This window comes from Punica granatum, chromosome 2, assembly GCF_007655135.1.
Source record: "Punica granatum isolate Tunisia-2019 chromosome 2, ASM765513v2, whole genome shotgun sequence".
Classification (NCBI taxonomy): Eukaryota; Viridiplantae; Streptophyta; class Magnoliopsida; order Myrtales; family Lythraceae; genus Punica; species Punica granatum.
In genome coordinates this window covers 28,145,074-28,168,459 of record NC_045128.1, presented here as the reverse complement: position 1 = coordinate 28,168,459, position 23,386 = coordinate 28,145,074, and the positions used below count along the sequence as shown (strand labels likewise).

The 23,386-nt window shown below is 40.2% G+C and overlaps 5 protein-coding genes across 6 annotated transcripts; 2 read left to right on the top strand and 3 right to left on the bottom strand.

The window, feature by feature from the left end:
* Positions 1-34: 34 nt before the first annotated feature.
* On the bottom strand, positions 35-2,384 carry LOC116194850 (sugar transport protein MST6-like). The gene is made up of 4 exons (XM_031523751.1): positions 1,946-2,384; positions 1,497-1,822; positions 759-1,388; positions 35-663 (listed from the first exon to the last, which is right to left on the bottom strand). Exons 1-4 carry the CDS (start codon positions 2,073-2,075, stop codon positions 205-207), a joined length of 1,545 nt encoding a protein of 514 aa, XP_031379611.1. The 5' UTR covers positions 2,076-2,384; the 3' UTR covers positions 35-204.
* A 916-nt stretch (positions 2,385-3,300) lies between these two features.
* LOC116195490 (pentatricopeptide repeat-containing protein At5g08305) lies at positions 3,301-5,382 on the top strand. The gene has a single exon (XM_031524723.1). It carries the CDS (start codon positions 3,671-3,673, stop codon positions 5,306-5,308), a length of 1,638 nt encoding a protein of 545 aa, XP_031380583.1. The 5' UTR covers positions 3,301-3,670; the 3' UTR covers positions 5,309-5,382.
* Positions 5,383-5,800: 418 nt separating this feature from the next.
* Positions 5,801-7,966, top strand: LOC116195491 (chaperone protein dnaJ C76, chloroplastic). The gene is made up of 4 exons (XM_031524724.1): positions 5,801-6,231; positions 6,570-6,826; positions 6,991-7,174; positions 7,256-7,966. The coding sequence occupies exons 1-4, from the start codon at positions 5,881-5,883 to the stop codon at positions 7,838-7,840; spliced, it is 1,377 nt and encodes a 458-aa protein (XP_031380584.1). The 5' UTR covers positions 5,801-5,880; the 3' UTR covers positions 7,841-7,966.
* LOC116195493 (thioredoxin-like protein YLS8) lies at positions 7,935-9,918 on the bottom strand. Of its 2 annotated transcripts, XM_031524726.1 has the most exons (3): positions 9,550-9,894; positions 9,324-9,461; positions 7,935-8,550 (listed from the first exon to the last, which is right to left on the bottom strand). In XM_031524726.1, exon 3 carries the CDS (start codon positions 8,548-8,550, stop codon positions 8,242-8,244), a length of 309 nt encoding a protein of 102 aa, XP_031380586.1. In that variant the 5' UTR covers positions 9,324-9,461; positions 9,550-9,894; the 3' UTR covers positions 7,935-8,241. The 2 variants fall into 2 exon arrangements, with proteins under 2 accessions (XP_031380586.1, XP_031380585.1); XM_031524725.1 differs by lacking the exon at positions 9,324-9,461 and having other exon boundaries at positions 9,550-9,918.
* Positions 9,919-13,380: 3,462 nt separating this feature from the next.
* On the bottom strand, positions 13,381-19,719 carry LOC116193516 (serine carboxypeptidase-like 34). The gene is made up of 10 exons (XM_031522251.1): positions 19,371-19,719; positions 16,188-16,295; positions 15,960-16,055; positions 15,727-15,819; positions 15,304-15,392; positions 14,782-15,075; positions 14,300-14,436; positions 14,067-14,159; positions 13,841-13,946; positions 13,381-13,734 (listed from the first exon to the last, which is right to left on the bottom strand). The coding sequence occupies exons 1-10, from the start codon at positions 19,675-19,677 to the stop codon at positions 13,585-13,587; spliced, it is 1,473 nt and encodes a 490-aa protein (XP_031378111.1). The 5' UTR covers positions 19,678-19,719; the 3' UTR covers positions 13,381-13,584.
* Between the last annotated feature and the right edge of the window lie 3,667 nt (positions 19,720-23,386).

Here is a 23,386-nt window from a genome sequence, read left to right as displayed (position 1 = left end):
ACTCGTGTCTACATATATAAAAATCAGATGCAAATTGGAGGGCCAACAAGATATCCCTTTCTGCATTCATCTCATTAGAAATTTTATTTTTCAATCTAATTAAAGTGCACAAACTATCTCTCAAAGTCTCACCAGAGTTAAGCCCTAATCGATCAACCAAAATCGAATAATAAAACCCAACGACCTACCCAAAGTCGTTGTCGATCAAGTGTTTTTGCTAGTCGGTACTTCGCCGAGCGCCAACCCTGGAGCGTCATCGGGAATGAAACTGCCCCAGAACCAATGCGCCTTCCACACTCTGTTCATCTCTTCAATGGGGACATTCTTCGTCTCCGGTACAAAAAAGTAGGTGAAGACGGTCATGATTACCACGAAGGCGGCGAAGAAGAAGAAGAGGCCGAACTTCATACGGCAGAGCATCGTGAGGAAAGCTTGGGCTATCAGGAACGTGAAGGCCATGTTCATGGATACGTTGATCGACTGCCCGGCCGATCGGATCTCCAGGGGGCATATCTCGCTTGGAACCAACCAACCCAACGGGCCCCATGACCACGCGAATGCCCCCACATAGAAGCAAATCAGGATTAGCACAAAATCGGCAAAACCTTTTGATAGGCTGCCGGAATCCCCAAACTTCAATCCTAGGACAACCCCAACAGCAACCTACGAGATTTCATCGAAAAATCGCTGTCAATCATCCCGAACTTCATCCTAGGATTAAGATAAATAAGTGCAGTGACAGTTAATGTTTTAATTACCTGGCAAATAAGCATTTGAATTCCACCTTCCAAGAACAAAAACCTTCTTCCGAGCCGGTCCACCAGGACTATCGAGACAAAAGTACATAGGACGTTCACAGTGCCCGTGACAACAGCAGACATGAGTGACGCATCGTCTCCGAATCCTATTGTCTTGAAGAGGACCGGTGCGTAAAACATGATGACATTAATGCCAGTGAGCTGCTGGAATGCTGGGATCAAGGAGTTAATGACGAGTTGAGGCCTATATCTTGGCTGTCTGATGTTCTTCCATGGATGCCGAACCAACTTTGCGGCCTCGCTGGCGCTGATCATATCTTGGAACTCCTCGTCCACATTAGGGGTGCCGCGGATCCGCTGCAACATGGCTCTTGCCTTTTCATGGAAGCCTCTCTCGATGAGCGAGTTGGGAGTGTCTGGCAGGAAGATGGATCCGATGATCATCATCAGAGCAGGGACACCCGCGAGACCGAGTGAGACCCTCCAGCCCCATCCCCCCTTGATTTTGTTAGTCCCATAGTTTATCACATTCGCTGCTAGGTTTCCGATTGTGACGGCCAACTGGAATCCCATGTTCAGGGCTCCTCTAATTTTTGGTGGTGCCATTTCAGACAGGTAGACTGGCACAGACTAGCATAAATGTAGAAGAATCCGACTATCAGACGTATTATGAAGCATATAAAAGAACGCATATCAAATCGAACTATTGAAAAGATAAAGAATCGTGAACTGGAGTACCTGATTGGCGAATCCGACGCCTATACCAAGGAATATACGGCCGATGATAAGCATCACAACATTCACTGCAGCACCATTGAGGATTGCTCCAGCAAGGAAGATCACTCCTCCAGAAACCATGGATAATTTCCGTCCGAACCTTCTCGTTACTGTGGCGGCAAAGAAGGAGGCTATCAGCGCCGCAATATAGAGAGACGAGGTGAACAGCTGAAGCAGTTGGCTGTCGAACTTGCAGTAGTTGTTCTCACGAAGTTTCGGGCTAGTCTCCTTTCTGTACACGGCGGGGAAGAACTTCTGCAAGAACGGTCTCATTGAAGTCACTCCTCCTGCAAGAAACATATAATTAAGAAAAAGCGAAGAAATAAATCTTCTTCAGTGTAATTGATCTGTAGGAAACATGTGGGACATTATCTATGATGAGCAATCGATGGAGAGATCCAAGCTAAGACCTGAAATTCCGATATCGTATCCAAAGATGAGACCGCCCATGGCCGCAACAATGCAAGTGATAACAACATTAGCAGTGACACGACCTTCATAGTTCCCTCCACCACTTGAAACAAATGCTCCTCCTGCCATACTAAAAAGCGGAAAATCACGCACCCCTAAATATACTGGCAAATGAAAACCGAGGAGGACTGGAGCCGATCTAGAGACAGCTTCAAGATTCTATTCGGCGGCCCGTGTCACTACATATCACTTAAGAAGTGAAAGATTGCTCTCCATACGGTAACAGTTGATTGCCCGATCCGATCAAGTTAAGATACAGTTAAGAACACTGTTGAATTCTTTTCTTCACTATCATTTTGTATTAGGTCGATTTAATCAGTTCAACAGTTACTTAAATATCACGATGAGTTTCGTCGTGATCGACAGAATTGTCAGTAAATTCAGGACCAACAAAAGCGGTGGATCTGCACTAACGGTTTTCTCTGTTTTTATCCACTTGTTTTCGGAAAGCTCCTATCCACAGCTATTGTTTTGGCTAATCTGATGCTTTTGAACACCCTGACTCTATTCAGATGTTGTGTACCGTTGCCTCAGTTTTTCCTGTTTTAGCCGGTCAATCAAACCACAATGTTGTCGTGCCATGCGCCCTGTTTTATGGATCGAATCAACTGATCTGATGTTTTTGATCTCATGTTCCAGAAAGTATGGGGAAGGTGTTGCTACTATCGTCATGATTAATTTGTCGAACAAAAGAAATGGCGGGGGGCACTTTACACCATTTATGGACCCTGCTTGTCGATGAAACTTGATGGTATGTGACTCGTGAATATCAAAATCTTCCTCATAATAGTTTCTAATTAGAATTTACATCAAAGATGAATTAAAAAAATCGGCATATCTTTTTTTTGGAATGGCTTTTAATCATGTTAACACCATTTGTGAACCCCGATTGCCGATGAAAAATGATGGGCGTCCGATGCATTAATATCAATATTTTTTTCATAATAGTTTCTAGTCGAAACTAGTATCAGATTTGAGGTAGGATCCACGTATATGGCTAACCTAACATTGCGTTTCCTTTCCTTTTTCTTTGGACCAAAAAAAGAATGATGATTATGGCGAGATTCTTGTTGGTGAAAATATATATATATATCTTAGGACTCCTTTTTTAAGTTTTTCAAAATCTTTTTGCATATGGAGAAAAGTAGTCATTAGCATTGGTAGTGCAACGTGAAAATATTGCTCGTTCACATGTTCAAAGGAACCTATGTGCCGAGGTTGTTATCCGCATGCTTTATCGTTACCAATTCCATAACAATTTAAATTTGGCTCGCGTTAGAGTCATGGTCCATAGGAGACCTCACTAAAGATATCACGAGCGCCAGAAACCCGGCAAGGCATTCTGCAGCATTTCGCTAGAGCTCTAGCCTTCGCTAGGATCAACAAATATGATGACCCTGCTAGATATATGGTCCCGGCCACGATAGAGTCGTAAAGCTTCAGTGGGCAAAAGGTAGCAGAGGCCGGAGTCACGACCCGAGCCAATGTCGGTATCACGACTTATCCGGAAAATGACTTGGGGAAAATCGAACCTTAAGTGAACTTTTTTTTTTTTTATCGACTGGAACAGAGCTCAAACGGAAGTTGTTGGACTGATTTTTAAAGGAAGTTCTTTGAGGAGACGATAGAAATTCCCGCCATTGAAGCTGCTGAGCTCTTTGTAAATGCTGAATGCATCACACCTCTGTAAAAGCCATTGTCCGACAGCCCAAACCCTCCTCGCCCTTCTCGACAAATGCAAAACAATGGCAGATCTGAAGCGGGTCCACTCCCTGCTCATCACTTTGGGCCTCTCAGAGGAAGACACTTTTGCGTCGAGAGTGATCTCCTTTTCTTCCCTCTCCGATTCCGGCGACGTCGATTACTCTCACCGTTTCTTGCTTAGCCTCCCGAACCCGGCAACCTTTTACTGGAACACGACCATCAGAGGTTACTCGAAGAGCAGGAATCCCAGCAGGTCTCTTTTGGTCTTTGTTCGGATGCTGAGGGCCGAAGCTTCGCCCGACCATCTGACTTACCCGTTCCTCGCGAAGGCCACCGCCCGGTTATTGGACCGCAAGCACGGGGCCGCCGTCCACTGCCAGGTGGCTAGGTCGGGGCTCGAACCCGATCGGTTCATCGCCAACTCGCTGATCCACATGTACGCTTCCTGCGGGGACATAGCGAGTGCGCGCAAGTTGTTCGACGGAATTCCCAAGAGGAATGTGGTCTCGTGGAATGTAATGTTGGATGGGTACGCAAAGTGTGGAGATATGGGATTGGCGCGGGCTCTGTTCGAATCCATGCCCGAGCGGGACGTTGTGTCGTGGAGCTCCCTGATCGACAGGTACGTGAAAGCCAAGGAGTACAGTGAGGCGATGGCCTTGTTCGAGAGGATGCGGGCGGTGGGGCCCAGAGCAAATGATGTGACGATGGTGAGCGTGCTGTCTGCCTGCGCCCACCTTGGTGCGATCGAGAGAGGACGGCTCATGCATCAGTACTTATCTGAGAATCGCTTGCCCTTAACCTTGGCACTCCGGACTTCCCTCGTGGACATGTACGCCAAGTGCGGGGCCATTGATGAGGCGATGGCAGTTTTCCGTGGTGCCCGGGCGGAGCGGACGGATGTGCTGCTCTGGAATGCTATGATTGGAGGGCTTGCGACGCATGGGCTGGTAGTTGAGTCGCTTGATCTCTTCACAGAGATGCTGAGGGTTGGGATAGTTCCCGACGAGATCACGTACTTGTGCCTCCTAAGCACGTGTGCCCACGGTGGATTAGTGAGGGAAGCCTTTTATTTCCTCGAAAGCCTTAAAAGGCACGGAATGGAGCCGAAGAGCGAGCATTACGCCTGCGTCATTGATGCACTATCGCGATCGGGGAGAATCGAGGAGGCCTACCAGTTTCTCAGAAAAATCCCTCTGGAGCTCACGGGCTCGATGCTCGGTGCTCTACTCAATGGTTGCTTGAACCATGGGAGGCTCGATATTGCAGAGATCGTGGGGAGGAGGCTCATAGAGTTAGAGCCCGATCATGACGGGAGGTATGTCGGGTTATCAAACGCTTATGCATTGGTGAAGAGATGGGAGGAGGCAAAGGTGATGAGAGAAGAGATGGAGAGGAGGGGATTGAAGAAGTCAGCAGGGTTCAGTTGTGTCGAGTCGTGCGGTTCTGTTCACCGGTTCATCGCGCATGACAAGACGCATCCGAGTTCGGAAGGGATTTACAGGATGTTGGATCTTATCCTAAGCCAAGTGAGACCATCGTCTAAGGGTGATATGGAAGATGAGGAGAGTCATTTATGTGATATTGCAGCTAACTGATACTGATTTCCACTGTCAAAATTAATTACCATAGAATGGATGGATATACTCAACCAAAATTTCACCTTACCATACTGCAGCTTGTACATTTCTGACATGATCGGTTTCGTATGATATGGCTCGTCCCGGCCGTTGAACTTTAGATCTAATGGATGAGAGGTCGTACGGATGCATTCTACCTTCGAAATAGGATGGAAAATCTTGCGCCCGAGATAGTAGAATAGAGTTTTGGCAGTACAATCCTTCGATGTTGGATTGGAAAATTTTACGTTCATAATATGAACGGTTCATGGGGATCTGCCACTTATTGAATCAATACATGAAAATGGATTTCATACCTACTAAGCCGTTCATGACAAGAATGGTAGAATTTTCCAAACGGGACAGCGTGTCCCGACTAATCGAACCACTTCGATAGGTACTTGTTGGGAATGAGTGACTAAAACAAAATATCTCCCGAGAAAGAACAATTTCCCCAAAAATATCTAAGTTCGTAGAGTCGACACAAAAGTTCCATTTTCTTCTCTCTCTCTCTCTCTCTCTCTCTGTCCGTAATTTGTTTGGATAGAACAATGCCTGCAACATGCCTCTTCCTCCACGCTCCAACACCTTCGACTCTCCCAACCAGAATTTCATCATACCGAACGAAGTCTAATCTTCTTGCTGGCTCTACCGCTCCGAGGAAGTTGTTCGTCCGTTGCAAGGCTTCTACCTCGTCTTCTTCGATCACGGACTTCGACCTGTATGAGCTCCTCGGGCTCGACAGCTCCTCCACCCAGTCCCAGATAAAGCTGGCCTACCGCTCTCTCCAGAAGAGGTGCCACCCCGACATCGCTGGGCCTACGGGCCACGACATGTCCATCATCCTCAACGAGGCTTATGCACTCCTATCGGATCCGAACTCTCGCTTGGCTTATGACAAGGCTAGTATATTCGGTTACTACTAACTCACATCACGCGAACTCTCTGTAGCACAGAATTTGTCCTGTGCTCCAACAAGATGCACAAGGAGTTCCCCAACAGTCCGGGGCGTATAAACAATAGATTCTCGCAGGTTCCGCGTTCATAGTTATATGATTGATCATCCATACCAATCAAGTTTTGGGATATGATTCGTTTAACCCCAGGGTTGGGCAAGAACTTGCCTACTCGACTCTTAGATTGTATTTGAAGAATACAAAATGACCATAGGCAGTCACTGATATATAAAAATCATCGAGGAATGACTTACTGTAAGGTTGACTGGGTATATGATATGCAGGAGCTAGCAAAGTTGTCTGAACTACGAGGATACACGGGAAGGCCTCTTTATTCGGTGTGGCTCGGCTCGGAGAGCGAGCAGAGGGCAGTTTTCGTGGATGAAGTCAAGTGCGTGGGCTGCTTGAAGTGCGCCTTGTTTGCTGGGAAGACCTTTGCTATTGAGTCGGTTTATGGAAGAGCACGCGTCGTCGCACAGTGGGCAGATCCCGAGCATAAGATCCAAGAAGCCATCGGCTCATGTCCAGTGGACTGCATTTCGTAAGTAATCTTGCTTCCTAAGAGGAATCAATAGAGATTTACGGAGACTGACTAAATATGAAAAGCAGCCTGTTTACATGCTGGAATTTCTGATCTAGCACTATTAGATCTGGGTTGATTTTTCTAGTCTTCTTTATTATTGATCTTTATCAAACTTAATGCAGTCTTGTGGAGAGATCGGACCTCGCTGCTCTCGAATTTCTGATGTCTAAGCAACTGCGAGGCAATGTCAGAGTTGGTACAAGTAATGCAGTTGGTTCGCGTGTCTCAAACATATTTGTCGAGGTGAAGAAATTCCAAAGCCGAGTTAAGGACGTGGCGGAGAAATCTGCTACGCAAAACACCGAGGTTAGTTCCTTGTCCATTTTCATGAATCAAAAGCATATTCCATCCCGACTGCTCTCTGAAATTTGATCTCTTAATATGCAGACGGACCTCCAAAGGGAAGCAAGGTTCTCAGCCATTCATGCGATCCGGTCGCTCTCAAACTGGCTACAGTGGCGAGCACCCACCAGCAGTGGACCCCAAGAGCTCACGCGATCAACCAGAAAACTTGACGATCCAAACATCAGAAAACTCCGTGATGCTGCAGCTGCAAGGAAAAAGGTCCATCAGATCAAATCTAATCACTCATTCCACGACGAGTACTGGATCCCTTCGAATCATGCACTTCCACCGGCCACCAAGGAGATACCTACCCCGAAAGCCACCTCAAGACTTTCAAACACCAAGGAACGAGAGAAAGGGCGCAACGATGCAGACTACAGCCCGGGAAAGGTCAGTCCGATAAGATTGGCAATCCCGTTCTGTACATCCGCCATTGCTGTGGCTATAGTGAAGTTATACAGTGGAGGGGGGAAAATAGGTAGACTCGAAGATCATATCGGGGGATCATTGGCACTGGAGATCGTGAACAGTTCATGGTTGCAGGTGATTTTGGCTGGGTTCACATGGTTTCTTATCGGGATGGCGATCGTGGAACTAATTGCAGCTGTCGGCAATGACAAGGAATGAAGATAGGGCAACTCAGTATAGGCTGTACCACAATTGATAACAGTAGCTATCATAAACATTCTAGGTCTCTCATTCGTAATTACCATACATTATCTATCATAAACATTCTAGGTCTCTCATACGTAATTACCATACATATTCATTGAAGGGGCAAGTTTACTATCTATTCATGCCATCCGCATCAAAGTTGGAACATCACTGAAAACTAAATTTGCTGATACAAATGAAACACATCAAGTGTTCCACGAGACAGACTCAGAGTACACTCGAAATTAGCCAATAGAACTTAAGATGCTTGTATTAAAATCAATCAGCACCCGAGTAGAGTAGATAAAGCAAAGTTCAACTAATGGAATCTCATTAGTTTCTGAGAAACTGAAAGCACCGCACAAAAACGGCCTTTAGTAACGGTATTTGGTAGAGTAGTCCTTAGGAGCAATGACAAGACCACGGCCCTTCCTCGCACCTCTGTACACCGTCTCCACGATATCTATGAACTCTTGCTTGTCCTTTAGGGCCCAGTTGATTTTGTTGTTGTTACCAGTCCCAAGATCAATCATTATGTGCTTGTTCCTGAAGAAGAACATGACCGTGGACGGGTCATAGAGCTCGTACATGGTGTTGAAGTCGGGCACTTCCGTGATATCCACTAGGTATATCACTGCAAAGTTCTTTATGGTCTCGGCTACAGATGCAAGCACTTCATCCATCTGCAACGAAAAAAATCAGAAATGACGCATGCGTGTAAAAAACATGATACAGCTCGATCAAAAAACAAGCCTTCAAGTAAGAGGATTTCAACAAAAGAACACCGGAGCTGGTGGCTATCAAAGAACCTTCTCTCCAACTTCCAAACGATTCAACAGCTTTACTACATCACCGATCATAAGAGAAACTACCACTTCATACCCGAACCGTTTTAAAGCCCATAATCCAGAGTCAAACTACACTAAATTGGAGGGCGATAAATCCAGTCAAGCTAAACAGTTCCAGCGGGGCAAGATAATGCGGCCTTGGATTTACAAAGTTATGGCAATATCCCATCCCTACAATGAAACTACTGCCAATAATAATATTGATAGCCTTATTTCAATATTTATTCAATCTAGAATGGAACACAACTCCAGTGGCTGAAATGAAATGTACAGATAAATGTATTGTAAACTCATCACTGATTATGCCCTTTCTCAAAATTATTTGTCATGAGCTGTAAGGGTTGACTGAGCAAAGAATCCGAAAAACAAACACGAAGTATGTTGCGGAATTCCATGACTTGTGCAGACCAATCCTATACCCCTGACAGCAGATTTCAAGATCACTCAATTTCAATATTACATAAGATACAGCTGAACACCTAGATGGGCTCTTGATTATTAATTAACCAAAGAGGCTGCTTTGCACAATAGAAATGGGGGGTAGGAATCCAAGGCAGCTGAACGCTTGAGAAACAGAGGAAAATTGAATAAAAGCGAAAGTGATTGACCTTGTATTCTAATAATTTCAATCAACGCCAAGCAAAGAAATCGTTCCAAGACCATCTCAAAAGTAGAGATTTCAGCAGCCAAGAGCCCTTATATCGGTGATCGGGAGCAGCGAAGAGAACAGCAGAAGGCAAGAAACCCTAACTCGGAGAGGAAGAGATGGGGAAGGGAATCAATCACAATTCAATCGAACTCGATATCAATTTTCAAGCTCAATTTTTGCGATACCTGCATACAGGTTTCGTCCCAATCGTGGCCGAATCGGATGACGACGAGGCGCTCCTCCTCGGCCAGGATGGCCTGATCCACAGCCCATCCCGAGTGCAGATGCGGCAGAAGATACGACATCGTTCACCACCAAACTTCCCTCTCTCTCTCCCCAACTCTCGCGATTAGGCTTTGGGCTTTCTTCCCCCTTCAAGGTGGGATTTGCTAAGGCGGCAGCGACAAGCAGCAGCAGCAAGGAGACGGAGACGACGACCGAGGGGAAAAGGAGGGCTTCTCAGTCTAGCAATTTCGATTGCGCCGTTCACACGCGCCCCACTTCCCTCCCCACTTGGGGTACTGAGCAATCCGAAGCATTCTCCACACGTGTGAAGCTGCTGTTGGTTAGATTTATTTATTTGTTTTTGGGTTAGATTTTAGATTTATTTATTTGTTTTTTATTTATTCATCAAAAAAAGATATATATATATATATATATATATATATTATTTTCTATTTGCTTTTCTAGACTAGCCTAGCCTTCCAATCTCCAATAATAAAATCCTCCAAGTAACTATAGCCTACGGTGTTATCACTCACGCCCTCTGGCCCAAAGCAAAACTACTACGTTCTCTGATTATGCAACGTGCAAATTTTCGGGATTTGGACCTCCTCTCAGGATTGATTTCAGCAGCAGATAATTTTGTCGATGTACCGAAACTTTGCTAGTCATTCATTTCTCGAGTCTGGCAATTATCTATTTGTCGAGTCAAAGATTATACTTTGCGAGAATCGGTTCCTTTTTTTACGTGATTACTACCCTAATAGACTGAAACTGTACTAACAAATTATCAACATTTTTTGCAGCGATAGTTTGTCTCAGACGACAACGGGCTATAGACCATTCAAGACCAAGAGACTGTCACTATTGGATGAGAACTCCCTTGTTTGGCCGGGGGGGGGGGGGGGGGGGGGGGGGGGGGCAAGCTCCAGGAATCCTTCAAGAGGACTTAATCGCACCCTTTATTAGGGATGGTAAAAAATTTCCGGTTAATCGTCCATTGAAATGATTGAATCCGACGAACTACAGCGTGCACCGCAATTCATAATTAACATCAACCCGATATGATATATTTTTGGTAATACCATTACACTTCGATAATCGTAAACCATGGAACCTTCACCATCCGCTAATTCTGCGTCAGCAAAAATTAGGTACGAATCATAACAAGAAGAGAGGCATCACGGGCAATGGGCCAGACCGCGAATATCGATTCAACCGCATTCGATTGAAATGTGAGAAAAAGATGGAGCAGAGTATGAATGGAAGGCAAGGGAAGGGATCGAGTTGTTTAACGTTACCTGCATGCAGGTGTCGTCCCAGTCGTGGCCGAAGCGGATGATGACGACCCGCTCTTCCTCCGCCAGGAAGACACGCTTATTAACAAACGGATTGGATCCGTTTAGACCGAATATAAAAAAGCCCAACCGGAACCCGTTTAACTCCGTGTCATATCCAAATCGCGTAATCATGTCGTGTCAAATATTATTCGGCCCTACCAGATGCTCAACAAACATTCCACATACAAAACCACCATGCATTTTCATAGGAAAGACTCAAAAAGTAAAAAAAAAAAGAAAAAGAAAAAAGGGTTGCCTTCGAGTGTTCTTAAGATGTTGGAATGTGAAGCACGAATCAGAAAGCTCCTTGCCTGTCTTCTTCCTCTTCTTCCCATCGTCATGAGCGGTGGCCATGACTCGGACGAAGTGGTGAATCGCTGTCGCTTTGACTCACTTCACTTCTCGGGCGCTGACCGTCCCTGCTGCTACTTGCCACCACGCACGCAAGCCAGTCAGAACGTGTCATGGTTGGTAAACTGGTAAGGACCAATCAAAATTTTGATTTTGGTTTTTTTCTTCTTGAAATTTTAAATTTGCGTAATTACTATCATTATTTTCATATGATTTATGAATGTAAGATCCACTTACTTGGTAACTTTAGCCTCGTTCGATGTTAAATTATACTCATAACTCATAAATTTTCTACCCTCATTTTTCCTACTTCGCAAAGTTAACGGTTTGAGCGTGTCTACTGATATCGCGAAATTATTGGTCGAGTGTTTTCCAGAGGCCCAAAGTGGGGAGACTAACTCATCCAATTAGATAAAGCCCATGCACCCAAAGGAGAAAGTTTCTTGGATCTTGCAAGAAGCTCGAAGGAGGAGATTGGCTGAGGCAATCAGATACACGTGGACCACATCGTGCAAATATAGTGGCAATCCATAAATTCTCTTGCCAAAAAAAAAAAATCCAAAAATTTAGGCAAATTCTAAGATGGTACGCGCTCTTATACTATTGATGGTATAGTAAGTTAATTTTTTTATATATATATAAAATCTGTTGACATTTAAATATTATTTTATCTCCAGATTTTTCAATCGCGTCACAAGTTTATTCGGTCACATCTAAATTTCAAAAAATTTAGAGGGTCGTTGATGTCCAAATCAACATTCACCACATGTCCGAAAAGATCGATTAGTTTAATAAGCTAGTCGCTAGTTGAACCGGCCCATAAAAAAAGGAATTGGATCGAAAAATAATAAGTTGAGGTGGGGGTGATGGGAGTATGTGGAGGCAGCTCCATCGGTACCAGCCACCACCACCTCCGACAGCGCCATGGTCGGCGATCTCGTTTGGGTGGCATTTCCCCTCGGATCTCCCACCCTCTCTCTTCAAATAGAGTTACTTTTATGAGTTAAAAACATGGTTCTACTTCCTGCACATTTTTCTTTAAACTTGATGAATGATCTTTCAATCAAAATGTTCAAGTATTTGGTCAATTCCACAGCTTCCTCTAAATTTTATATAAGCATTATGTATTTTCTTGTAATTTCGTATATTGAAAAATATGTATAGAATGATATTTTGGAAAAAAATCATTTTGCTTAAATACATTCTTTTATATTCTCAAGTTTAACCTAAAATTAAATAACTATTAAACTCTCAATACAATTATATGTTAGATTTTTTAATATTTCCGGATACTAACCTTAAAAGTAATCTAAGATTACAAAAAAAACCACTTTTGAACTCTCCAGTTTCTCCAAAATGCAAAAAAGCACAATTAAGGTACGAAGTTCCTTCTGCCATTGTTGTGTTTCTGCTTTCGGTTTATGCTAAGCTTCAAGTTCATTACTTATCCAAAAAAAAAAAATTTGATAAAGTCCAAACAAGTTGGCGTGCAACTTTTCTGTATGTATAGGGGCATTCTGTTTTGTAATTAAGATTTTAACTTACTAATGCATTCCTTTCGTTTTTTCTCATAGAAGTGATCTATGAGAAAAATATTTTACAATCTTAGCTGAGATTTTCGAGAAAAATTGTTCAGATTTCTGGTTTTTATTTTGATCTATCAAATTGGATTTCGATATCCTCTTCCAGTTTCATAACCACGTACAATTATTAAGGGTGGCTAGTGAAAAATTGAGAGGTATGAGATCATCATCCTAAAAAAATCACTTCACAGGTCACAAATTTTTCTTTTTCTTATTTATGGGAGCAAGCCGCGGTAACCCATGTTCCATTGATTTCGTTTGAATTTTTTTTCTTCCCTATAAAAAATTCAAGCTCAAATTACTAGTTAGTCGGACCGGCCATAGAAAATCTTAGAGGGATTTTTAGTTGCAGTTAAACTAATTATTATTATTTCATGTCAAGACAGATAAATTAAATGTGAAATCTTCAAAAGGACCTGCCACTATATATCTTCCAGTACGTACTTCGACTTGATATCATCAATAACTCTTGCGGCGGACAGTCTATTGTCTATAGTAAAAAGAGAAAAAATTGAAAATCTAGCCATAAGAAAGATTAAATCATGAATATTTATTTCATCGAGTTGTTCCTCGTACAAACGGCCTATGAGGACCAGGCAAAAGAGACTTGCTGTACAGAGGATGGATTTTATTTTGATTTAATTTCTTTCTGTTTTCTGTTGTTTTTATGATTATAAAATCACGAACAAGAATCTATTGACGATGATTCATCAGAAAATGCTGGCTAGAAGGGTGCAGATGGCAGTTTCTCATTGGCCAGGAAGTGTCTGACAAGTTGTAGAGACCTCTTTGGGGCAAATGTGGGGACTTGGTGCCCTGCTCCTCTTACTGTCACGAACATCAGCCCGTCGTAGGTTACTGTCCATCCACCAACCTAATAATGGACCGAGGGTGTCAATCGAATCTGGAATCTCGATTTACAAAAGATGATAATTGAATTTGAAATCTTGATTGTATGAAATAGACGAGTATCTTATTACCTGTTGGCGATTGTACCAAGGAGTCCATTTTTCAACGGTTTTGAGCCCAAGCTTCCTCAATGTATATCTTGTTCCAGTCACTGGGACCCTTCCATCAGTGTCTCCACTGCCAACAAATTTTTGTCGAAAAATTTTCTTAGTTAGACCGATTAATCGTGATATTTCACATGAGTCATCGAATGAGGTCAATTGTCAACAGATGATATATAATATGAAGTTTGTGTACCTGTAGACCCATATCCGAAGACCTCCAGCTCTTAGCTTCTTGATTATGGGAAGAATCGACATCGGAGCATCATTCCAGAAGGATATATGCATACTACAAGTGCAAGTAGAGAAATAAAAGCTATACAAAAACCTTTTATCGATCTAACATGCTTTAATATCAACTCTAAGATTAAACACGCATATATATATATATTGGAATGCATTTGAGCAGAAAGCTACTGAGTTTCTTACCTGCAGGAAACCCATGGATATGGAATTTTTGTGGTATTTGCATGCAGCGCAGCTTGGACATCAGGTCGGTTGAAGTAGGCCTCGGTGTACTCTGATGCGCACGGGTCATAACCCTCCGGTCTCTCGTACCATCGTACCTGCAAATCCATATTCAGAATCAGAATAGTCTTATATATCATGCATCTAGCTAGATTCTCAACTTCCAAAGGAAAAGATCAATGCAGTTTGGTTCCCTATAACAACTCTACTTTCATCATGGATATACAACATATAATTTAACATCATCATATGTGTTGCACTTCCACGGTATCCTCAGTCTGACAAAATAATCTAATGTTACGTTTGACACGAACTAACTAATTATAGGGGTATAATGAAATAGAATCATCGTGGAAAAATGATCTATTAATTTTGTAAGAGTCCATTAATTAAATTACAAGCACGTAAGAGAAAACAAATTTATACGGGGCAAGTGCACTCACAAACTTAGAGAGTATGCTCGGAACTGCGCCACGGACAAAAGGGAGCTGACGGGGTCGACCGGTGCTACTGTTGCTAATGCAGACGGGAGTGTACAAGCTGTACATGTCAATGATCCTGTAAATGTCGAAGTACTGCATGATGGCCATGTCGCATTTGGTAGATTGGTTCCGCTTGCTGAAGTCACATTCGAGCTTTAAGTCTGCATAGAGTTCATCGGACATCACCGCATGGTCCCACGCGTAATCGACCATTCCTGTCTGGTCTGTGTCCTCATCCAACGCTGCATTACCTATCTGGAAGATTGACATGCCATGATCAGATTCATCTTAAATTGAAGTAGTTGTTCCTACTTCAACAATATATATATATATATATAACACAAAATAATTTTACGATAGAATTTCCACATGCAATTTCATTATATTCCCCTTTTTCTGCAAACCAAATTGAATAATTAATGTCATTACTGTTGTAAACCAAATAAATAAATAAATAAATAAGGAAAATGATATATAACTGACCATGAAACCCTTCAAGTTAATGTAATCTTCTTTTGCAACAATTTTGTTGTTGTCAAATATGACCTCAGAGAGCTGCGGAACATAGTGTCCTACAAGAATGTGCATATCCATATTTCAATATATAAATAACCTTTAACAAAGACTACATATCTTCGACAAAGGAATTACTAAAACCATCACCCGGAAACCGGATAAAGTAAGATGCGTGGCTAAATACGTAACAATTAATTTGCTTTCCACACGACTCATCATTTTGAAATGATCATAAATCATCTCAAGTTTATCACGAGTCACATAACGGGTCATTAGTTCGGTCAAAAGCGCATCTTTTGCAAAGCCTCCATAGCTCAGGGTCCTTTGAAGAAACCCAATTGCAAGAATTAAATCATTCTTTGAATGAAATTCATGGCAGGGAATGTTCACCGGCATAGCTCTCTCCAGCAATGTAGAAATCATGGGACTTGAATTGTGGAAATCTTCGGAACCAGTTGATGAGAAATGTGTACGAGTCCTTAGCTAGTTAACCACATCACAAAAACAAAATATACTTATCATTATTGTTGATACCAATAAAGGATACTTATCCATATAAAATAGAATAAATGCATGGCTTGATCATCATATCGACCATGCATGTGGTCAAAATATATATTTACCAGCGATTGTGTCTCCAAGTTCAAGTATATCTGAGCTCGTGTTGGTGTATGAAAATCCGACTCCAACGGGCGATTCCAGGAACAACAAATTGGCGGCTGAATAAGGGAACATTAATTTTACAGAGCAGCATTCATCAGACTTAATTAGGTTTATATTTCAATATGCTGTTAGGGAAGAGTCGAAAGGTCAAATGGATTTGAAATCCCCATTATTGATTTTGCGTAAACCTTTATTCCATGTATAAGGGTTGAACTTAAGGATGGGTTGTTCCTTCTGAGGAAAGAAAGGCCCAATCTCCTCAGCTGCTCCAAATGCAATAGAGGAACACCCCGGACCTGAAAATATAACCAACCATACAATGGATAAATAATCAAGCTCTATTTTTAATTTTTTTAAAGGTTGTCATATTTTTTTTTAAAAGGATCACCCCGTATGTTTCACCAAAGTGAAAGGAAAAAAGAAAAAAACAGAAGTAATCTTATATGGTCAACCTGAATGAGCAAGAAATTTAGCTAGCCCGATTATTATTATTATTATTATTTTGGTGTAAACCTGATATCCGGAAGCTCAATTGACCCGACTAATCCAGTTGAGCCGGGTCAGCCCACTAAAGGATAAAACTCTCCCAACATGGATTTTTTATATTCACAATGACTCAAATCCGAGACCATACTTAAGCGGAACAAGCGCCGAACCGCTTGAACCAACCCACGTTCATTGATCATTAGTTGATGGCATTCGGCTATACAGATTTCTTTCTATATATATCATCAATCGCTATCATATAATTAGGGACAGTGACATCCCTTCTCATTATCTTTTGTCTAATTGTGTTTAGTTTTTGCATTTGTCTTCCTTTATTTTATTCTTCATTGAATCATTAGATTCCCGGCCGTTTTAATTTTCAGCATAATTGAAATATTTTTAGTATCCAATCTCATCCCCCCAAAAAGGATAATGTGGGAATAACAATTAAGTAATTCAAAAATTTCTGACGACTTTGATTTTATGGACTTCTTTTTTTTTGGTTGATGTGATTTTGTCGACTTTGATAACATATTTCATGAAAAACATAAGCAACGTCCATTTATAAAGATGAAACATATGCAACATATTTAAGTTTCGGACACTGTATAGGTATATATACGAACAAAGTATAGATCTGGAATGCCATATTTTCAAGCACGAGGCCCAAGCCACAGTGCATAGTATATATAGTACACTAGGTATCTCCATAGACTACCTTGCAAGTTGCTATCTTGACGAACTGGACCCTTTCAATTTTATAGATGCAAAAGCGCAGACTCAACGGACGATTAAGATGGAATAGTTATTGGGCTGTCCGATCAACCTACCTTTAGAGAATGAAGGGTTTTGACCTTTTTTACGACATATACACATGCATACTACTTTTGAAACATTTCCCATTAACAAGGTTTTGCTAACGGGGATGGAATGGTTAGAGCTGACTTCCACTTTATTATGTACGAACATGTACTCGGCTCAGTATGTTAACGATATGAATAATGAAGACAAGAAATATACGCAATAAGAGAAACCTTAAGTCGATCCATTCGATCAGTACTAAAATTTACTGATACATTAACTTCTAACCCGACCATCTCTTCGAATGTGTTGAATATTATGCATTAAATAACGAAAAAGCATGAGTAAGAAATATGGGCAACTTCGTATTTCCTTCCAATACCACACAGTATACTCTGCCCCACCCCCACGAGCAATATGGGTTGGCTCATTTATTGTTTGCGGGGACCAATTTTGAAAACTACGCAAAATCAATGGGGACCAAAAATTGTTGTAATTAAGAAGTCAAGACATGGATTGGATTGATCATTATTATTCTCATGATGGACAAGACATGCCCAAACTTTCAACAGGTTATTATCACTCGTAGAAGTTTTACACAATATCGGTTAGTTGTATGGACACAAGCTTGGACCAAAATGCACGGTTCTTGATTATAAGGAAGAAAGAAACCAATTAAGGTAGCTTTTGATTTGAAAGGCAAGTGGTAATAACACGGGTATTGATCCGAAAGTTGTTCAACGAACAAACGATGCTTGGAACGGTACGCATAGAACCAAATGATGAACATGCTCACATGGCGTTTGAATATGCACACGAAACACAAAAACAATTATTTGCAAGCCGGATAACGGAGTAAGGCCTGGCACTTTTCTATTGAAGGACCTTTAACCATTCGTTATGCGTTAGGCCTGTGAGCAATTAATTAAAAGGATAACATGCTAATCATTGTCAAAGTAATTTAATTTGTTGAATTTAGTTTGTATGTTCATGGATTGGTAAATGTTGTTTACGTCGAAATAGATGTAAATATATACAATGTGCCAGACTGGTGAGGCAAATATAATTATGATTATATTTAACAATTACACTAAACTTTCATTGTCATAGTTAAATCGTTAATCTCAGAGAGGTTGATGCTCCCTAGCTTGCATTACATGCATTCAAGACAGAAAAAAACAAAAGACACCCACACTTTCATTTCAAGGTTCAAGAAAATTTATGTAAATTAAATAACTAATTAATCATTTGGGATAATTAATAAGCTGTAATTGAGTATATCTTATAGACAAATTTTACTATTTTTTTCTTAAGTTACAAAATGAGCTCAAAGGATAATAAGAAAATATAAAATAAAAGATATGAAAAGTTTCACTGATGAAAATTAAATAAAAAAAAATCTTGATTTTAAGTCAAGGATGTGTATCGATGTACTATTTTGACATATGATCTTGTTTGTTTTTCTGAGCATATATATTATGATATTTTGAAATTTATGGAAGTAGATATTTAGATATATCACAATAAAGGCAAAGACAAAATGCTGGTCATTAAGTATGAAGCCGCGTAATTGGCCAATTTTTTTTTTCCACAAGTAACAAAGAAGTTATATATATGCATATATATCTATATATATATATATATATTGACCAAGATGATTCAGCAAGCAATTCTAACAGAAAAAAAACTTATCGAATCAATTTAATTAGCTAGAAGTATATATAAATTTTTAAAAATATTTTCCAAGCTATCATAAATCAGCTTGTACCGAAAAAGAAAAATTGTTCTATTTTTTTTTGGTCGAAATTCTAGTTAAGAAACAACTTTTATAGAGAAAAGAACGTAATATAGTGTTATATATACATTTTTATAGAATTTGCTTCTCATTAGTAATCCTACTCGTGTCTTTTTTCTTTTAATTTTTCCATATTAGTTTTATTAACTTCCTTATAATCTAAAGAGAATAAGTTTTATTTATTATTAGAAGAATTGGTACGCCATTGGACGTTTCAAACATGAGACAAGACATAGAGTTCATGAAATGATATCATGACAGTGATTGAATTGAATTTAACCATACGTACCTCCATTGAGCCATAAGAGGACTGGCTTCTTCTCGGGCTCTTCGGTGGCTTCGAAGAACCAGTAGAAGAGTGCCCTCCCGTGGCTCTCGTTCACCGTGATATAGCCTGCATACTGCTCGAAGCTCACCTCTGGCTGCCCGGGGAGCCTGTGTACTCGGTCTGCTTCTTGCTGAGTTAGCTCTGCGAGGCTGAGTTTTGGCCGAGTTATCCTGTCAGGCTGAGTATTAGCAGTGATGCTACTAGGTATAGACAAGAGAAGAAGTAGAAGGAGAAGTTTCAGATAGATCATTGACGAAACAAAATCCATCTCTCTGTGTGCCTGTCTTGTTGTTCTCTACTTACATATATGAATGGCATAGGGCAGATTCTCCTTTTCTTGGGGTCTTCTTGCTCAGGACTATGTTCCAATTTGGTCCTTCATCTTCTACAGCAGGGGCAATTCCATCCTTCCGTTACTTTGGGCTAACACTGTCAAGAAAAATCACATTTAAAAAGAAATTGCTATATTTCTTTTTCCACCTTATAAATAGAAAACTTGGGGGAAAAAAATCCTGCATGATGTCATGGGCCAAAGAAGTTCCTCTGATCAATAATATAGTAAGTACACATTAATTTATAGGATGATTTATAAATATTAACACTAACTTCATATAAAAGTAGTCTATTAAAGTTTCATAAATTCTCGATAATTAGGAGATATAAAAATTTTATGCTGTACAAAATCTTTACTTTTAATTGGTCACTGTTTTAATTACTCAATCTATTTTCTATGTATTTTATTTATATAAAATTTGAAGTTTAATCCATTTATGTTCTACCATAAAATTTTCCCAATACCTTAGCACCAATTATGTTGACACAGTGTCATATATTAGAAAAATTTAGACTCTGTATCGTATAAAACACATGCAGGGACGGAGCTAATAAAGATCCGGCCGGCAACTTGTAATAAATTTTACCCCCAAAATTTTATTGCAAGTCCTAGCAAACATTAGAAAAGTCTCATTTGCTCACCTTAAATATAATTTCTGGCTCCGTCCCTCAACACAAGTATATATATTTGTATGCATAAACTTTGGTTTCTTGTATCACACTTCACACATGTGGTAGTGGCGTAGATTGAAAAGCATATTCACTGATAATTGTAATAATCTCGTTCCGGTCTGGGCTAGGCCTAACATTTGGGGAGCACATCGGATTTGAGAGCAGATAAAAGCATCTAGGGAACGCACATCAAAAGATAGACTTTCGAGAGTAAAAAGATAAGTTCTCGAGTGCTAAGTACTTAATTTCAACCTTGAGTGTCTATTTTTAAAACAATACGGGTTAATAGGTAAGATTTTATTCTCCGGGGGAGCGCGTGTAAAAGGAATTGTGAAACGTGTCGCCCACCCTTCGGAGACTTTGTTTTTAAACCCTAATATACTCGTATATTTAACAAAAAAAGGCACATTAATTTTCTCTGATTAAAACCCTTTGATTTATATAATTTATTCAGTAGGGAAAGGGTTTGAGATGGAGAAATCGGTGTTCTCACGTCGCGATAAATATTCATGTCGAGGTGTTTTTCAATCAGAAACTATTTTTTGGACCTGAGGATTTTTTTGATAATTCTTCTCCGCTCAAGTGTGCTCTAAAATCCCAATAATGGTACAAATGAAATTTTTAAACAAGTTTGAGGGCGGACACATTATTACTCTCGACAAAACCAGTTCAGCTCGAAGTAGTTGAACCGACTTCTACATAAATGTGAAATTTAGGATGGGGACGTGGTCACTACCTGCGCTCGGGACCTTGGGCGCAGTTAGTAACCGCACCCAAGGGCCAACTGGCCATCCTCATCCGGATGGCTAGCTGGCACTAGTCCGACCCCTGAAAATTTTTTAAAAAAATCTTTCTTTTCGCCCTTGAGCTTTCGTTATTTGCAAAATGGTCCCAGACTCTCCTTTTTCTAGAAATAGATGGTTATTTCTTGAAGAAACGATTTTTGGTCAACTTCATGTGCGGAGGTTCTGCCAAATTAATGACCCAAAATTTCTAAATTAAGCATAGGTCTTCCATAATTAGTAAGGAAAAACCTGATTAAGCCCCAATCTAGTCAAATGGAGCCCATTTTCCTGAAGATTTGTGGAAGAGCGAGGTTAAACCCACTAGACCAGAGGTTGGTCGACTTCGAATCCGACCCCTTTGGTTCGGGTTTGGGTGGGCTCACTTCTTTTCTTTGATACTCCCCCTATGTAAATATCTCCTAAAAATAAGGATTTTCGGTTATTTTTATGATGATTGATCATAGGCTAGATGAAGAAACGCCTAATATCATGTTGATAGGATGTACTAGAATATGATTAGGATGTCTATTACGTGTATATACAATAGGATTAGTTAAAGAACGCTAAAAATGCCTTGATTGCATATGATTAAAGCCCCATAGGACTAATTGAGTAGTGGTATGCGAATTAGGTTCTAATTCGGCTTAATCGTGATTAATTACTTACGGATACATTCTGGTCATGTGGTGATTTCGTCCAAATTGTAATCAATTAGGTTTAATTTGGCTCAAATTGTGTGTAGTTAGACTAATTATGAACTTGGTTGCGAATAATTAGGCTTGAATTTGCTTAACTAATCAAAATTAGCATGAAATTGAACTTTTGTACGTTCTTTAATTTTTAGTAAATTAGGCTTATATGAGTCAATTTGATGATTTGTGGCTTGATTAGGCTTAATTAGGGGTTATCAACTTATTTCTCGAGATTTGGCTTAATTAGGTTCAACTGACCTTAGTTAGCTTAAAATTGATCTCTTAAGCATGCTGAAATTTTTTTGCTGAGTTGATCCAAGAGTCAATTGGTTGATTTAGAGGTCAACTAGGCTTGATTATGGTCTAATTGTGTTAATTAGCCAACTTCCTTGTGTAATAAGGCCTAAGTATGACCAATTATTTTGATTTTTTTCTCCAATTGATGAATGGAGCCTTTAATTGTTTTGATGAAAATGTGGCCGAGTGGGTATAGTGCCCAATTAGATCCGATTTTACTTAATTAGAGTCTAATTAGGAGTAATTAGATTAATTTAGGTGAAAATTGACCTAATTAGTGTTTCGGTCGAAGGAGTTAGAGTCTAATTGAGTCTAATTGGATGTCCCTAGGCTTGATTAGCATAAATGACCATTCTTGTGTATATGGCCGAATTTTTGTGTGAATAATTGAGTTAAAATCGGTCGAACTGTGAAATTGTTGTATTAATTTGTAATAATCACATACACTTGGCTCAACCATATTGGACTAAGGGAACACTCTGTTTGGTTTGTGAGTTATGTTTTTAAAATTTTAACTCTAACTTTTAACTCTATTCACTACATAACAAAAATCAACAACACAATTATTACTTTTCCATTTTCTTCAATTTTTTTATCATTCAATTCAATTTTTAATACTAAATTATCTCAACTATTCATTACTTTTTCATACTTTTTCTCATAATTCAACAGTACAATCATTACAAATCAATTAAAATTAAAACTCAACTCTACTTAATTCTAAAACCAATCTTAGAAAGGTCTTTCTGACCTTGAGGATGGGTCATTAGGATGCAGGGTCCCTTGAACAAGTTAAAGTCAATCACTTGACCTAATTGGATAAAAAAAAATCCCAATTTTGTGTGTAAATTGATTAAAAATGGTTAATCATGTAAATTGACATGAATTATGGGGATTAAGAGTAATAAACCCACTAATCGAGTCCTAGGATCCGAATTGAAGGTCAAGTTGACCTTGAGGGAATTAAGACAATTTTTGTAGATTTTTGGGGATTAATTGGCCTAATCATCATTTATATGGCCTTGTTAATAAAAATTGGATAGGAATTAGGTAAATTGTGAATAAAAGGTGTACTGGGAAATATACTTAGAATCTTTCTAGATTATGGGTTTTAGGCCCATTTTCATCTTTTCGAGACCTAGGTTAGAGAAATATACTTTGACTCGAACTTTGAACAAGAGAAATGAGTTCGGGGGAT

What these genes read in the sequence shown, in the direction of transcription:
- LOC116194850 (XM_031523751.1), bottom strand. Translation starts at nt 2,075, where the DNA reads ATGGCAGGAGGAGCATTTGTTTCAAGTGGTGGAGGGAACTATGAAGGT. An exon ending in GCGTCGGATTCGCCAATCAG is followed by an intron (nt 1,389 to 1,496) that starts GTACTCCAGTTC and finishes CATTTATGCTAG; the next exon opens with TCTGTGCCAGTCTACCTGTC. An exon ending in TTCAAATGCTTATTTGCCAG is followed by an intron (nt 664 to 758) that starts GTAATTAAAACA and finishes GAAATCTCGTAG; the next exon opens with GTTGCTGTTGGGGTTGTCCT.
- LOC116195490 (XM_031524723.1), top strand. Translation starts at nt 3,671, where the DNA reads ATGCTGAATGCATCACACCTCTGTAAAAGCCATTGTCCGACAGCCCAA.
- LOC116195491 (XM_031524724.1), top strand. Translation starts at nt 5,881, where the DNA reads ATGCCTGCAACATGCCTCTTCCTCCACGCTCCAACACCTTCGACTCTC. An exon ending in TGTCCAGTGGACTGCATTTC is followed by an intron (nt 6,827 to 6,990) that starts GTAAGTAATCTT and finishes AACTTAATGCAG; the next exon opens with TCTTGTGGAGAGATCGGACC. An exon ending in CTGCTACGCAAAACACCGAG is followed by an intron (nt 7,175 to 7,255) that starts GTTAGTTCCTTG and finishes CTTAATATGCAG; the next exon opens with ACGGACCTCCAAAGGGAAGC.
- LOC116195493 (XM_031524725.1), bottom strand. Translation starts at nt 9,669, where the DNA reads ATGTCGTATCTTCTGCCGCATCTGCACTCGGGATGGGCTGTGGATCAG. An exon ending in GGGACGAAACCTGTATGCAG is followed by an intron (nt 8,551 to 9,549) that starts GTATCGCAAAAA and finishes TTTTCGTTGCAG; the next exon opens with ATGGATGAAGTGCTTGCATC.
- LOC116193516 (XM_031522251.1), bottom strand. Translation starts at nt 19,677, where the DNA reads ATGGATTTTGTTTCGTCAATGATCTATCTGAAACTTCTCCTTCTACTT. An exon ending in TTAACTTGAAGGGTTTCATG is followed by an intron (nt 15,076 to 15,303) that starts GTCAGTTATATA and finishes TCAATCTTCCAG; the next exon opens with ATAGGTAATGCAGCGTTGGA. An exon ending in CTTCGGATATGGGTCTACAG is followed by an intron (nt 13,947 to 14,066) that starts GTACACAAACTT and finishes ATTTGTTGGCAG; the next exon opens with TGGAGACACTGATGGAAGGG.